This window comes from Pogona vitticeps, chromosome 1, assembly GCF_051106095.1.
Source record: "Pogona vitticeps strain Pit_001003342236 chromosome 1, PviZW2.1, whole genome shotgun sequence".
Lineage (NCBI taxonomy): Eukaryota > Metazoa > Chordata > Lepidosauria > Squamata > Agamidae > Pogona > Pogona vitticeps.
This window is the reverse complement of record NC_135783.1, coordinates 270,515,636-270,532,907: the sequence shown is the minus strand read 5'-3', so window position 1 is coordinate 270,532,907 and position 17,272 is coordinate 270,515,636. Positions and strand designations below refer to the sequence as shown.

General features: G+C 40.4%; 1 protein-coding gene across 2 annotated transcripts in view; it reads right to left on the bottom strand.

Moving 5' to 3' along the window:
* Positions 1-17,272, bottom strand: part of CCDC73 (coiled-coil domain containing 73) — an 80,134-nt gene that overhangs the window by 21,044 nt on the left and 41,818 nt on the right. For both annotated transcript variants that reach the window (XM_020795602.3, XM_072985842.2), the window contains exons 8-11: positions 12,064-12,199; positions 4,065-4,144; positions 1,596-1,724; positions 1,048-1,107 (exon numbers count right to left, since the gene is read on the bottom strand). In XM_020795602.3, the coding sequence (XP_020651261.3) occupies positions 1,048-1,107; positions 1,596-1,724; positions 4,065-4,144; positions 12,064-12,199 (405 nt within the window). The remainder of the gene's footprint in view (positions 1-1,047; positions 1,108-1,595; positions 1,725-4,064; positions 4,145-12,063; positions 12,200-17,272) is intronic.

The following is a 17,272-nucleotide window of genomic DNA, read 5'->3' as shown; positions in this document are numbered from 1 at the left end:
CTATGATGTGAAAGGGCAACTGGGTGTACCACTATGAAAGACATTGTCAAGTTCAAGTACACTTGAACAAAATAAACAAAAAGGCCCAAAGATATGTATATTTCAAATAATAACATTTGTATTTTCATATAGTATTTTTATATAAAATACTATTTTTACATGTTACTTAATATGTATAATGTATGAATTCTTTCATATGTAACAACAACAACATGCCATTAAGTAGTTTCTGACTTATGGCAAACCCTTCTAGGGTTTTCCAGCTATAGAATACAGTGGTGCCTCGCTTAACGATTTTAATTGGTTCCAAAAAAATCATCGCTATGGGAAAACATTGCTAAGCGAAATGCGGTTTCCCATAGAAATGCATTGAAAACTGGATAATCTGTTCCAATGGGAACGGATTGCCGTCCTTAAGCGAAAATTGCCATAGGAAACATCGCTAAGCGAAACACGGTTCCCCAATTGAAATGCACTGAAACCTATTCAATGCATCTCAATGGGGGGGAAAATTACAACAAATTTAAAAAGAGTCGGAACAAAGTCAAATTAGTTTAACAAAGGGTTTATTAAGAGCACTTATGATTTCAAGCATTCTAAACGTTTTTAAAACATTTTAAAACATATAAAAAACAGCCAACATGAGGCTGTCAAAACCATCATTAAGCGAAACAGGGGGACCCAAACTGTCATTGCTATGTGAAGCATGGTCCCAAATATCGCTATGTGAAAATCGCCCATAGGGAACATCGTTAAACGGAGCGCAAGATCACTCCAAAAAAGTCATCGCTAAGCAAATTCGTCGTTAAATGAAGCACTCGTTAAGCGAGGCACCACTGTATTCAGAAGTGGTTTGATGTTCCCTGCTTCTGGGACCACATAGCTTGCCCAAGACCACAGAGGTTGGCTCCTTGCCTAGAAAGCACTGTAGGAAATCAAATTCCCAACCTTGGCTCCACAGCCAGGGACTCCATCTTACAGTTACCCAGTCAGCATATTTATATTATCAATATTTAATATGTTTAAAAACATTGTAATTTAAATTACCTCTTTCTCTTCTTTAAGCTGTGTATTTTCCTCAGTGATTTTTGTATTCAACTCTGTCTCCTGTAAATGGAATAAGCACAGTGGTCCCAATTCAGTTGCCCCTTTATGACCGTGTGTTTATGTCCTACACACACATATCTCCATGTTCTAGAGATCAACCAAGAAAGAATTAGACAACAGGAAACTCATTTGCACAGTACAGTGAGAAGAAATGGGGAGGATACAAAAGGTAACTGATCATGTCCTATTAATTAATGTACAAGGATTAGTAAATGTATGAAAATACCATTATTAAACAATATTAAGTATTCAATGCTATTGCAAAATGTAAAAGCTTATAAACTTTCTTAATCAACAGATGAGAACTATTAAACTGAATTATTAAACAATGATTTACATGATATATTTACAGTAGTTGAACAATATTCTTCTATTTAAAGAAATACTATCATATCCTATTAAGTTATCAGTGTAACTTGGTTGTTGTTGTTACTTTTTGTAAAATAATAAGAGGAACTGTTAGCTGACAAATATTAATTCTGAAATACCATTGCATTTTTTTGCCGCAGCTCTTGTAACTCTTGCTCCCTTGCTGTACGCTTGAGGTTTTCTTCTCCCACTCTGTGCTGACAAGTGACATTGGATCTTATCATCTTTGCTGTAACTTCTTTTAGTTCCTTAATAAGGAAAAACTCATAAATAGTTCATCCAGGACCCTTTTCAATGCCAAACAAGCAATACATTTATTTTCCTTCTCCTGTTGTGTCCATTTTAAAGTAACTATGTGGACAACAATATAAAAGGTGTTAAATATAACTTTGATAATGTTTAATTACATTTCAAGTGATTTTTAAAATTAAACATGTTCTTTCTGAAATCAACAACATATTCTTTGAGTTATTTTAGATTTACTGTACATTGTTTTCACCAAAGCTGCGTATTCATAATGCAATTGTTATTTTTTACCTGAAAACTACCAGAAAATAAATGAAAACTGTATAATCATACCAAAAGTTCTTCCAGCTGCTACATTCTAAACAGGAAAAAGTCATGATAGAAGGAAGACTTTGCATTTCTAAACGTTTTAACTGCTGACTTCTTATAAAGATTAAGAATATTGCCCTATGTAAATATATTTAAGACCTTTATAAAGCTTTCATTTTTAAAATATTACAACATTCTATAAGTGTTGTGCATTTTTCAGCTCTATACTGCCCTTCTATTTTCTTCAAAGGCTATAGTACAGCAAATAAACATTACACACTTTGATCTTATGGAATTACAATGTATAGTCCCTGGAGTCATAAATATTGCATCGTTCCCCTACCCCTTCCTTTCTTGTATGGGGTAGCCTGTTTAATATCTTTCTCTCCTTGAGTGCTCTGACGTTTACTCAGACAAATAGCAAAGGTTATGAATGCTGTTTGTAGATAGTATCAAGAATTCTTCATGATGCCATAACACCGAATCAAGCATTCAGCGTGGCAATAGTTTTATCTAGGAGAAACTAAATTTGGTCTGTTTAACTTTTCTTCATAAAAATGGAATTCCCCGTTATCACAGTCCAACAGTTTAACTGTTCTGGACAAAATCATGTAACCGTGGAGAGTAGAAACAGAGATTATCTGAGCTGCTGAACTTTATGAATACCAAGTTTCATAAACACAGCTACCAATGTAATGAAAATTCATTTCTCTGTAAACAATAGCTCTGATCCAACAAAAGGTGATTTACAGAGAGAAACAAGTTTCCATATGTGAATTTCCTCCCTCTATAGATGCCAAGATCTTGTTCCATCCAACAGTATGGGTTGCACACACTGGGGCAGAAATGGGAAATAATATGGGACTTGATTTAAAACATCTAACACAGTAGTTAAAACATCAAATACAGTGTTGCTTCTGCTAGTTCTTGCCTATCCTATCTTCCCCCAAACTCTTTACTTAGTAAAATCGCATTCCTCTTTTCTGTCAAGAGAGAAAAGGAATAAAAGTTTTTCAGATAGTTTAGCACTCCCTTGCCTGTAAAAGAATAGATCTTAACATGGTATCCCCTACTCTTTGAAAAGGGAAAAAAAACTTATTTCTTCTATGCACTAATAAGCAGGAAGAAGGAATTGTCAACAATTTTTTTAAAATATCAGGCAAAAACAAAATAAAAAAGACAAAAACATTGTGCCACCTTAAAGACTAACTGCTATATTTAATGCGAGTCATGTAACCCCACTCTCGTGTTATATATTTGCCATGTAGTCCCACTCTTGTGTCTGAGAAAATGGCCCTGTCCATGAAAGCTCACCTGAAAATATAGCAGTTAATCTTCAAGGTGCCACAATATTTTTGTCTTATTTATTTATTTGACTGATATCCTAGCAAAGACTAACACAGATACTTCTTCTAAAATTAAAATTTTAAAACAACTGTTATATGGAATAAGGCAAAAGAATGCTCATGCTAACTTAACGTTCACGTTTCAATGGGCTGAAATACCAGTTGGTGTAGACCATCGTCTACAGAGACAGGTTGCCAAGAGCCTATTAAACATGTGCTCCAGAATGTGCAGTTTCTTCCCATTGCCTCTGAGGTTACAATTCAAGCTGTTGGCTCTGATCTACTAATCCACTGTCACTTTTGATATTAACAGTTTACTTTATGATCAGTACCTCCAGTTTAAATAACAAGGATGCAACAGAAATATTTGTGGTGAGTGTCTCACAAACGTGCAGACTCACTTCTTGTCAAAGTCTAAGCCCACATGCCTTCTGTAAGTACAGTACTGTAAGATGTACTTATTTGAGTTCAGTTTTTTGGGCCACAGGAATAAATAGCTATATGGTAATTTTATATTTTGATATTTTATATACATTTAATAGAAAACATTGGTTCTACTATATTTCCTTTAATTTAAATTCTCATTAATTTCCCTGCACCTCGGGCAGAAGTGGAATAGATACTGATGAAAACAAACAAACAAACAAACAAACAAACAAGCTAGCTAGCTAGCTTTTCAATATATACCTTTTTTAGATTATCTATTTCAGATGCTTGTCTTTTATTCACATCCTGCAATTTCTTATTCAGTTGGACTGCTTCCATAACTTAAGGGGATATATAAAATAAATATTATTACAATACTGTCTTGATTATCCTGCTTCAAATGTCCACAAAATTAAGTCAGCCTATACAGAATGTGTTATCTCCAATTATTTTGTAATTGGGAAATTACATCTTGGACAGGTATAGAAATTTCATTTGGAAAAGTCAAGGGCAGTAATTTTTGTGTTATCGTTTTTATGAAATCTTATTGGCATATACAGGTTCTTTTGTATGTTCCAATTTATTCTATACAGTTTATTTATTTATTTATTTATTTATTTATTTATTTATTCATTCATTCATTCATTCATTCATTCATTCATTCATTCATTCATTCAATTTTATTGAATATTCTATACAGTTTATATACTCTGACATATTTGGGAATGTACTCTAGAAAGCATATTTCACCATCCAGCTGCTGTATTGTCACATACATTAATACACACACACACACACACCACGAATCTATTCAGAATATTAACAAACTGATCCAAAACAGAATCTTATCCTACCAATATTTTTTTTCAGATAAAATTAGCCACAGAAGGTGTCATATGGAATAAAAGCCTGTTTGATAAGATCAAAACTCTAGCATATTTTTACATATGATTTAGCAAAGAAATTAAAAACAGTAGTTTGAAGAGTGGAAGTTATTTCTTTTTCAGTACATGACCTTCCACATGACTTCTCCTGAGACAGTAGTTTTATGCTCAGAATGTACAAGTGATAAACATGGTGATTACCAATGTTACTGCAGTATAAAATGAATTTCCTCTGCAGTAAAAGCAGCTGGTATATAGAATACATTATTTTCTTGTTGAATAGAACCTGTCCGTCTATATTTAACATTTTCTAACCATTTACTGTGAAAATACACTGAACAATTAAGAACTATTTCTATGTAAAATGCAGTTTGTGTACATCAATATGTAAAATGATACTTTAGTTGGTATTATTAAAAATTAGGAGAAAAGGAATGTTTTACTATTTTTCTCTCCTGCTTTTTAGACATAACAGATAAAGCTGTGGATCCAAAATTGTACAGCTATAAATGTTTCACAGAAATTTAGACATAATTCAGTGAGTCGCAGAAAAAAGGAAGAGTAGAAATGTTATTTTGAATAAAGTTTAACAAGATATTTATACACATTTCCAACTAATTGTGGCTGATGTGGATCGTGAATGAATAACTTTACTGAGGTATAAAACCATAGGAATACAACTAGGACAGTTATAGGATAATACCCTGGTAACGTAAGTGAATATGTACATAGAATTCAAAATTCAAAGTTTAAAATTTAATTTAGAATTTGAACCTTCTAATTAACCCATCTTCTTAGTATGACATTTAATCAAATATAAACAAAATTTAGCTATTTGTTTAGTAATAAAAGAATTTACATGATTTACAAGTCTTTCCAAACCCTCCTCATTTGCATCTGCTGTTCATCTATCTAAAAATGGCAGGATAAATCTCTCCCTATGTGGGTGATGAAAGGGGCAATGGAAAAACATATGTACCATTGATTCCACCTCCCCTTGGGAACATGGGCCGATGTGGTTCATGCAAAAGGACAGGTTACTTACCTGTAAACATAGTTCTTCAAGTGGATTCTCTATGAATACACACTGGTGGGTTTAACAGCGCCTGCGCTGGTCCTCTCGGAATTTTCTAGAGCTGTTGAGAAAAAGATACAAAGTTTAGGTTGCCCTATACTGCGCACGCTCCTCCCGCCAACCTTCAGTTCCATATGCCCGCACATAGAAAGAGTTGGAACTCATATCACAGTGACGGACATGTGGGGAGGCCGGGCGGGTCGTGTGTATTCATAGAGAATCCACTTGAAGAACTATGTTTACAGGTAAGTAACCTGTCCTTCTTCAACGTGGTTCTCTATGAATCCACACTGGTGGGTGACTACCAAGCTACTTACAGGATGGGGGGCCGTCACTGCAGTAGTGATGTGAGAACAGCCCTTCCGAATCTTGTCTCATTCTTCTCCCGAAGGTCCAGTCTGTAATGCTTAATGAATGTTGATACACTGGACCAAGTGGCCGCTCTACATATAGAGGGAATATCAACCCCTCGCAGCAGAGCAGTGGAGGTGGCCACAGCTCTTGTGGAATGAGCACGAAGACCTTCAGGGAGAGGTTTGTGTTGTAGTTCGTAGGCCAATGAGATAGTGGAAACTAGCCATCGTGCCAACGTGGATGAAGAAGCAGCAGACCCCTTCTTTTGGCCATAAAAACACAAGAAAAGTCTTTGGGCTTTCCTAAAGTCCTTGTTTCCTGTGACATAAAACGATAAAGCCCTCCGAACGTCTAAACAATGGAGCGTGCGCTCAACATCCGAAGAGGGGTTAGCAAACAGGGTTGGTAGTAACAGTGGTTGGTTTACATGAAAATCCGACACAACTTTGGGAAGGAATGATACATCAGGATAGAGAACCACCTTATCCTTGAAAAACTGTAAGTAAGGGGGATCAGCTCGAAGTGCAGCAAGTTCACTGGTTCTACGAGCCGAGGTGATAGCAACAAGAAACAACATTTTTAGAGACAAAAATTTTAGTTCACAGGTAGCCATAGGTTCAAAGGGGGGCTGGACTAGTGAGTGAAGCACAACTGGTAATGACCACTGGGGTAAAGGTCGCTTTACCGGGGGCCGCATATTTGACAGGCCTCTGAAGAAGGCTTTTACTGTAGGATGCGAAAACCATCTGGAAGACTGAGAGTCTCGTGGCTGAAAGGTTACTATAGCCGACGTGTAAACTTTCAATGTAGATTTAGATAGGCCCAAGTCAAAGAGATATCGAAGATACAGCAGGAGAGTAGATAATGCAACAGGAGAGGGTTGTAGTCCTCGTTCTGCCGTGAACTTTAAGAAACCTTGCCATTTGTTTTGGTACAAGCGTGTGGTCGAAGGTTTTCGGGCCTTATCAAGCACTTCTTTCACCGATGGGATATTCTCCAGGCTGTCAACTGAAGGGATTCGACATCCGGGTGGTATATCGACCCCGAGCCCTGGGTAATTAGGTGGGGAAGAAGCGGAAGCTTCCACCTGTCTGTCGCCATCTGGAGGAGAAGAGAGAACCATGGTTGTCTGGGCCACCAAGGTGCAACCAAGATTGCCTCTGCTCTGGCTTGAAGAATTCTGACTAAGGACCTCTGAATCATGGGGATAGGAGGAAACAAGAAACAGGAGCAACTTGGACCTTGTCCCACCCTGTTTGTTCACATAGAACATAGCTGTGGTATTGTCTGTGACCAACTGGATAGCTCTGCCCTGTACCAAAGGCAGGAAAGACCTCAGGGCTTTGATGATGGCCAGCAGTTCCAGATGGTTTATGTGTAGTTTCTCCTCCAGCGAGGACCACCGCGCGTGGATTTGGTGGCCTTCGCAGTGGGCACCCCACCCTAGGGGGCTGGCATCTGTTGTCACTTGTGTGGTCAGCTGAATTGGCCGGAAGGGGCGTTCCATCAATAAGTGAGGCAGGTAAGTCCACCACTGGAGCTGGTAGGCCAGTTCTGGTGTCACTAGTAGCCTTTTGTTTTGGTTGTCGTAGAGTGGATTGAACAGTGACAACATCCAAACCTGAAGAGAACGCATCTTGAGGCGAGCGTGTGATAGAGTCGATGTTGTGGAGGCCATGAGGCCCAAGAGATGTTGAGCAAGTCTGGCCTTCACCTTTGTGTTGGGTTTGAACTTCCTTATGGCTTTTTGTATTTTGTGAATGCGTTCTGGGGGCATGAACATTCGGGCTTGAAGTGAATTTATCCTCGCTCCGATGTAGTCCACAACCTGCGAAGGATGTAGCTTGGACTTCTCGTAATTTATAGTGAGGCCCAGTGCTTGCAATGTGTGGAGAACGTAATGAGTGTCCTGCAGAGCCTGGTGTTCCGATCTGGAGACAATCAACCAATCGTCTATGTAAGGGTATACCTGGATCCCTTGAAGACGAAGGTAAGCTGCCACAGGAGCCATACACTTGGTGAAAGTCCTCGGTGCTGTGGAGAGGCCGAATGGTAGGGCCACGAACTGATAAACCGTGTTGTTGAAGAATAGACGCAGATATTTCCTGTGATTCCTGTGTATGGTAACATGGAAATATGCGTCCTTCAGATCCACCACCACAAACCAGTCTCCTTTTCTGAGCAGGTGAATGATGGCTTCTAAGGTCACCATCTTGAACTTGCGTACTCTGAGAAACTTGTTGAGGTGTCTTAAATCCAGAATAGGCCGCAGACCCCCGTCCTTCTTGGGGACCAAGAAGTACCGGGAGTAAAAACCGTTCAGGATGTCCTCGGATGGAACAGTTTGAATGGCTCCCTTCTGGAGTAGAGTGAAGATCTCCTCCTCTAGAACAGGGTCGTACGATGTAGGGGAAACCTGTCCCAGAGGAGGCGACTTTATAAACTCCAGGCGGTAGCCGGAGTTGACAATGCTGAGGACCCATGTATCTTGTGTTATGATCATCCAGTTGTGAAGGTAAGGAGAAAGGCGGGTGGTTTGGGTGGTGGTCGGTAAGGTGGGGAGAAAGTCAAAGGTACTGCTTTTGTTTCTTTGCAGGACCTTTGAAGGAGGGCTTCCTGTTGGAAGGTTGATGCTTGAAAGAAGAAGATGTAGATGCAGTCTGAGGAGGACGTTGAGAAGGTTGACCACCATAAGGCCGGTAAGTACTGGTAGAGGGTTGCTGGTAAGTTTGGGAGGTATATCTTGAACACCACTGAAACTTTGGCGGCTTGGGTGTAGGTTGGACAGAGTAGGATTTTGCAGTTTTCTTACTCTTGTGTAGATTTTCTAAGTTTTCATCGGTACCCTGGTTGAAAAGTCCCGAGGCATCAAAGGGTAAATTCTCCACCCTGGACTTAATGTCCTCAACAATATTGGCAGAATGGAGCCAAGCATGTCGCCTTAATGTAATGATGGAGGCAAAATTCTTTGAAGTAGCCTCTGCCACATGCCGAGCAGCAAGGCGCTGGTACTTGGAGACAGTCAAGGCCTCTGCATGAGTATTCAAGCAGAGTTGCCTCAGTTCCTCTGGAGCTGCCTCGAGTGCAGGCAGAACTCTGGACCAAAGTTGTTTCTGATAAGCCCCCATGGCTACCAGATAATTGACTGCCCTTAGAGTGAAGGTGGTCATGGAATAGAGCCGGCGTGCCAGGATTTCCAACTTTCGTCCTTCCTTGTTAGTTGGTGTAGGATGGCCTTTAGAAGGAGTCTTGGATGAACTGGACTCCACTATAAGAGAATTAGGTGCAGGGTGCATCACTAGAAAAGAGGTATCCTCACCATGTATCCGGTAGAGGTTCTCAGTCCTCTTGGAGATAGTCGTGGGATTAGTTGGGTGCTCCCAGAATTCCTTTATCAAGTCCAAGAGTTCTGGTATAAGAGAGAGACTGACTGGGTGCGCTCTCTCAGCTTCAATGTCACCGAATATGAGGTTTTCTTCCCTTCGTGGAGAGTGCTCCACAGCAAGTTTAAGGGCTTGAGCCATACGAGCAATCATCTGAGTGTAAGAGGAGAAATCCTCTGTAGGAGATGAAGGCTTTAAATTTGCAGCCTCTGGAGGTAGTCTTTCCCCAAGAGTAGGGGTGTCCAGGGAGGCATCGGAGTCGTCATTGTCGACTTCTTCAGATGATTCCTGGGGAGTAGGTTGAGATCCCTCCGTAGGTAAAGGTGGCTGCTGAGGTGCCTGAGGTAATGGCTGAGCCAGACCTGTAATGATAGGAGGCTGTGTAGGATGTGTAGACAGGTCAAGTGCTGCGCTCGACGTCGAAGGTTTATTCGCATCGACGTCGGGAGGTCTTGCAGGTGGAGGGCTCCTACGAGGTGAACGAGAGGGAGAAGAAGAATAGGAATATCTAGACCTCTTTCTCCTATGCCTCCTGTCCCTCGACGTCGAAGATGACTCTGTCAAGTAGTCTCTACGACGTCGGCGGTGGCGAGATCTCTTGTGGCCGCGGCTTGAATCAGAGTCAGAATAGGAAGAATCTCGTCGACGCCTATGCCCGCGCCTGTGTTTGCGTCGGTGTCGACGTTTTTTGGCGGAAGGCTCGTCGTCCGCCGAGTCTGGTGATGGGCGCCGCGGGGCTGGGTCCCCATGCGGTGCTACAGGTCGGCCTCGAGGAGGAGGAGGAGACCTGGAAGGCGCCGATCCCGACGTCAAAGACGGGGATCGCGTTGCCGGCCCAGTGAGAATTGGGCTAGATGTGACATTAGCTGAGTCAGCAATGACTCGGTCAAGCTGACTAGCTGTGGGCGACCGCCCAATATCCACCAATGGTTCCTGTCGAGGTGGAATAGAGGCACCGGCGTCGGAGACCGAGTCTCGGTCCCGAGAGGAGTCCTCCAACAAGGGGGACGGTAAGGAGGCGGAGATCGGCGGCACGACTAGGGTGATCTCTTTAGCCTTCTTTTTAGGCTTCTGAGAAACCGCCTTTTCCTTCGGTGCCGATGCTGAAGTAGATGGGGCCAAGCCGTCAGAGGAAGCCTTCTTACCGATGGCTTGCTTCTTGGTCTTACCCTTCGACGATTTTTTAGAGACTTCTTTAGTTGGCTGAGGTGAAGAGACAACAGTCACTGCCGACCGTACTGTAGATGTAGATTGGACAGACTCCATGTCGGATGGCTGGGACGCCGACAAGGTCTGGTTCCACAGATGAAATTTCAAACGTTGTTGACGAGATTTGAGGGTTGCCTTCGTGAATTCTTTGCAATGTTTACAACTTGCTGAAGAATGGGTCTCTCCAAGACAGAAAAGGCATAAAGAATGGTGGTCCTGGAAAGGTAGCTTCCCTGAGCACGAAGAGCAACGACGAAAAGGTCCCTTTTTAGCTGACATAAGCCGCCGGGGAGTGAAAAACAGGGAAAGTTGTTGATTGAAGATTTCCCACAGGCACGTGGCGCCTCAGCGGGCGGTAAATAGGCCGCAATTAAGGGATTAAAGACCTTGTTAAGAGGGCCAGAGGCAATAGAACGGTCAGGTAGTCCACGGTCAGGGCAACGGACGGTCAGATAAGCGAAAACGAAGCCAAAGTCAAGCCGAAAAAAGCAGTCAGAAGAAAGAAAAGCGCTCTAATATTCCAGGAGGTTCCAACTCCGTTGCGCGGAAAAATGGAACTGAAGGTTGGCGGGAGGAGCGTGCGCAGTATAGGGCAACCTAAACTTTGTATCTTTTTCTCAACAGCTCTAGAAAATTCCGAGAGGACCAGCGCAGGCGCTGTTAAACCCACCAGTGTGGATTCATAGAGAACCACGTTGAAGAAGTCAATTTTATTCAAAAAGCAATAACAAATGAATAAACATATAATCCAAGGCTGGATAAGTACGTCTGGAGGACATTGCATAAAGTGTCTACGTTGGGCAACTTCTGCTGCTCCTCTGATGTTGGTGATGTAATCTGTATTGGCTATCCTGATTATGACAGATAGGAGTTGATGTCCAACAGCATTTAGAGGGCCATGTATTGCCTGCCCCTTTTCTATATGTACCAAAGCATATCAGGAGCTGGCTGATGTTAACAGAAAGCTACATATCTGTCCTACCCAAGTGCAATTAAAAGATGCTATGCTTGGCCATGCAACATTTATCTTGAGTATAAACTGCAAATATTAGCAATGCCACACTTATCTTGAAATAGCAAGACATGTATCGCTGGTGGTCTTCCTATCCAGGTCCTTATATGCATATTGCTCCTAATTGGACCATCTATACAGATTCCAGAATGCATTAAGCAGCATCTGAGTGAAGACTTGCTATGGTGAAGGGAAACTACTGCATGGTGTTCTGTGAAGGATATATCCATTTCAATAACCTATCTCAACCTTAGAATGCTCCATAATCCCATGGGCTTTGTTGTATTTGCCAACACTTGTACATTAAAACTGGGCAATGCCCTATACTTATTCGATAATTTACCATTCTGCTCTAATCTCTCATGACTGCCTCTTAGTATTCCAAATTGACACGTAATAGTTGCATGACATTTTTCAAATTCATTCATATTCTTCTGCTGGTCTTCCTTTGCTAACAAGTGCAACTGCAGCTTTTGCTCCTGCACAAAAATGAAAGAGGTATGACAGTTTGGAGTACGGTATATCAGCAAACATATCACAAATTAGGTAAAGCTACAATACTGCTTACTTCAGGAGAAAGTCCCACTGAACTGTTTCCCAATAACCACGCAAACGATTATGCTGCTATCCCAGAGAGAAGAGCAATCATCCTTTACCAACATCTTATCAAACCTTCCAGGGAAGAAACCATTGTAGAACACTGCCAAACCTATTCTCATCTTGCTTCCTTCACAAAGAATGATATCATGGCTAACAAATCACTGAGAGCTGTAGGGAATCAATAAAACCCACTTTTCTATTTCTCTCACTGCCAAGGTTAACAATCAGGACAGCTAGCAAGTTTGAATTGCAAACCTCCAGCAGCAGCCATAAGAAGAAGAAAAAGTTTTCTCCAGCCACCCACCATCCTGTTTCTGGAATAAGTAGCCAAATGAATCTAGAAGGTTAACAGCATACAAAGACAGCTTGCCCTCTCTTTTTCCTCTCCCCACCCACTAGCTCATTGGTTGATCTTCAGACAAATACAGTGGTGCCTTGACTTACAACCATAATCCGTTCCAGAAGACGGACGTAACTCGAAATGTAAGTTGAAGCACCATTTCCCATTGAAATGCATTGGAATACGATTAATCCGTTCCAGCAAAAACCAATAAATAAATAAACACACAGCAAGCCTGGTCGGAAGGCGCTGGGGCTTTAAAAAAAAACAAACAAACCAAAAATAAACAGCAGAGCAAGCTCCCTCGCTGGGCTTTAAAAAACAAAAGAACAAAAATAAACAGCAAGGCAAGCCCCGAAGGCACTGGGGCTGCAAAAAAAAAAATCACCAAAAAACAAAAAACACAGCACAGAAACATACCCCTCCAGCCCAAAAACATGCTGCAAAACCCACCAGAACAGTTTTTTAAAAGCAGAAAACAGCATTTTAACTTACCAGGCAGCCTCCTCTGATCGCACACTCTCTAACTGCTGGGGCGAAAGAGCTACAAAGAAGCAGCCACTTTGCCACCAACAGTTAGCAATTAGAATTTCCCGCCTTTTACTCCTGCCTTTTTTGTGTTTGTAACTGGAAGCTCCGGCCACAAGTCAAAGCAAAATTTTGTGGCCGGAGCTGGCCATAACTCAACATGGTCATAAGTAGGGATGCTTGTAAGTCAGGATACAGCCATCCTAAACAAAATGTCTAATTTCCATTTAACTCCACCTAGGCCAATGGTTCTCAAAGCAAACAATAATTAAACTTGATTTGAGGATGTTTTACTGCAGCAATCTAAATGCTAGTGTATTAAAATACCTCAAAATGTGTGCAGGATGCCAGAAGGTTATTTAAACCAGATTTTATTGGAGAAACAATACCTTGCACTAGCTAGGACAATACAGGATCCCAAAGGCAAAGATTAAGAGATTTCTTGAGATATGTCATTTTTCCCCATTACAGAAAGAAAACTGTAGAAAGTAACAATCTGTTCTAGATGGAGCCTAGTCCCACTGATTTCAACAGAACGATTGCAAGTATGCAATAAAGATTTAATGTCAAGATCCATTGAATCTGCAAAAAATTACTTCAGCAACTCATTAACTATATTTTAATAAATAGTAATAAATATATTAAGCATATATTTATGCAAGTCTTCTTTCTTTTCTAAATAAAAACAAAACATACCTGGAAATCCATGTACATTAATACTATGTTAACAAAACAAACACAACCCCCCCCCACAAAATTAAATCAAAGAGACAAATATAATACAGCTGCTTGCCAGTCAGCATTTTAAGAATTTGTTATTGATAGATTAATACCAATGAATGACATATATACATTCCCTGAAATTAGCAAAATAAGTTGTCAAAACAAGGTTAGCAATAATGACTAGAAGGAACATACTGTATAATCATCAATATCATGATCATCTTAGAACTCGAGTGCAATTCCTGTCATGCAGATACAGCGGGGAATTGAACTCCCAACCTATGGCTGAGACCTAAGCCACACAGGCCTACATAAATTTTGCAATTGGAATCTGAGTTATTCATGTTCACGTGCCATCTGAAATTAGGGGGACTATAATTGGGGACAAAGCATGTTCAGATGTCAAGTTCTCTCTGTAGAAAATCTTTCCGCAGATAATCTTGTTTAGCACCGATTTTGACAACATTTGATGCCAGATGTTTTACTTGTTTGGATGTTTGACCATATATATCAGCTAGGCTTGGTTGATTATGACTTTATTAACTCTGCTGAATTGAAATGTCCGTTTCTGATGTTTTATTCTTTTTAATGCTTTCTAACAGCTCTATTGGATACCACCTTGAGAATTTTTACTGAAAGGTAGAATGGTTATCTCAGATGCACATATATTTGGAGCCATGCATGACTGGAGATGTACTGCAGGAAGAAGTTTCAGAGTCTAGCAATGCAAGTGTTCATTGGTGCATGGTAACTGAATGGCTGAAATCCAGTGGTAGGTCATCAACTAGAGTAGGCCCATTGAATAAGTGGAACACATAGGGGAGTTGACTTTACCATATCCCTACTAGTTAGTACTTACTACTGGATTTTAGCCATTGTGTAGATCCAATTTTGATATATTTTTGGTAATATCAAGTCTTGACCAAGAATCATAAATAATAAGCTTCTGAAAAACAAGTATGGCTTCTTGCTTAGAATTGTATTAATATCACTGTGTTAATTAATCAACAAACTATGGTCAAAATGACCTCTAAACTGTTCCCTTGCATTTATTGTTCTACCATTCCCTTGGCTCTCAGCTAGCCCTGCTTATCTTTGTTCTTATGCTAGCAGTTCCTGTTCTCTGAAACAACTGGGCATGGTACACTAACCAGTAAGGTTACGGCATTTCTCTTTCTTAAAACTTTACACTATATGCAGCAACAAGTGCACACAGAGTTCTGATGCAGGAAATATCCATGAAATTTATCATGAAGAAAACATCCCAACAAGGAAAATATGTAGAAACAGGAACAACAAAAACAAACTTGAAAAACTTTGATACCAGTATGTGTTTCCTGCAATAAATATGTTGGAGGAAGGACTCTGATTATTCATCTGCATTTAAAATGCTCTTGTCCAAAATCTCAGTTGTGCCCCCAGTAGTTTGTAAAGGAAGAATTAATCTAGCTGGTAGCAATCTCAGTCTTTTGTAACAAAAGAGAAAGCATAAGTCTTATTGTTAAGATTAACTAGTTTCGTGGGTTTTTGTGTTCCCAAGCACACTGAACAAGTGTACTGCTTCTGAAGTGTGCTTGGACATTTTAAAAAAAATACTTCTGCTTTCTCTGTAAGGGAACAGAGGTACACTGAACACAAAATAAAAGGATAATACGTTTCTTTATGTTTTTTTCATTTCCCACACATAGTCAGGTTAATTTCTATGGCAACACCGAAGCCAGTTTCTAGAATCTGTGGAGTCAATGTCACTCTGATAATCACCCACCCCCAACAATCTGAAGGGCAAGGTTATTGACTATTCTAAATTTCAGGTAGCAATTATCAGCCTGAATATGCAAAGCATAAATAATATTACCCTTCCATGTATCTTTTCCTCTGCAACTTGCAAGGTAAACATAAGAAGTGAGCCTATTGGGCACTGAAGCGGCATATGAAGAAGAGTCTTCTAACCCCAACAACCTCTGTGGTGGGCAGGTAATAGAGTTTTGTCACTATAAATGTATTTAGAAGACATGAGGTGACACCAACGGATTCCTATGAGCAAGGATAACTTCTTAAAGTGTGACAACACAGCGGGGAAATATGCTTGGATTCACTATGATCCATATTTTTTTTCAAACAGAGTTTCCACAGGTGAAATTATTCTGTCCAGACATCGAGCAATTTGCAGGAATCAGCAGGGGCAGGAGCAGAAGCAAGAGAGAGGTGTATTTGCACAGCAGACACTGTTTTTGACAAGGTATTAATAACTAATTTCCATCTCTTTTTATACGTATTTACTTTTCCTGAAACAATGCATTACTTCACCTAGTGATGCATTATTACAGCACTGCCTTGAAAGCATTTTTTTTAAAAAAAAAATACTGTTTGCAGATAACAGCTCTGTGAGCACCCCTTTGGCTTTGGATCAGGCAATCCCACTGGAAGAAAGCAGACAAAAGTGATGTCAACTGGATCAGAAAATATATAAACAACCCCTGGTGACTGAACAAAAAGAGACAATTCCCTACTAAAAAGAGACAATTTCACAATGGGTTTCCCACACTGAGCTTTATTTTGTGTAGTTGCCAGGTTTCAATTCAAATTCATCACTGCCAATTGCACGGTACATGGCCAACGCAGTTGCTCCCTTAGTCAGCTGGATCTGTAACCACTTAGCAGATAAGCTTGTGAGATTTGCTTCTCATTTCCAAATGAAAACTAAAAGTTTGGCTTACATTATTCCTTCTTAGCTGTGAGAAAATCCTGCTTTGTATCCTGAATTTCACTAAGGGTTGCCTCACTAAATACTGTACTGCAGCCTTTTGAAAACTGAGCTGGCCAATCTGGCCTGAGATCCTAGATCCATGTCCTGGAATCAAAGCCAGACATGCTTCTTGGCCAAAACATTGACTGTCGTGGCCATCATCATGTTGTTAGAAAGGTTGCTAAGAGCACAATCTTCTTTCAGAGGCTACAAGGATTCTTCAATCCATTGGTGGCAGATGGGAAAGTGTGGGGAGGAAGAAGAACAATTGTTTCGATATGCCATTAACCCTTTGGTTCAGCTTCTTAATAAAAACTTTGTGGGAGGAGGGATCAGGAAATTTCTATTTAAAAAAAAGTTCAAGAACAAAACCAGGTTTTTCCTGGTATTTCAGATATGGTCACTTCTTACATAAGCCTGCTTCAATCATGACAAAGTTTTATTCTCTTAAATAAAATTAACTACTTGGGATGCTAACTGTCTGTACTGCGAACACGAATGCTCTTCTGTGAGTATTCAGCTGCTGCTTACTTTAATCAGCCTGCAATAGGCAAATGAGGCAGCCATTTTTATTTTGAATTTCCAAAAGGCATGTGAGAAATCAGAAAATGACTC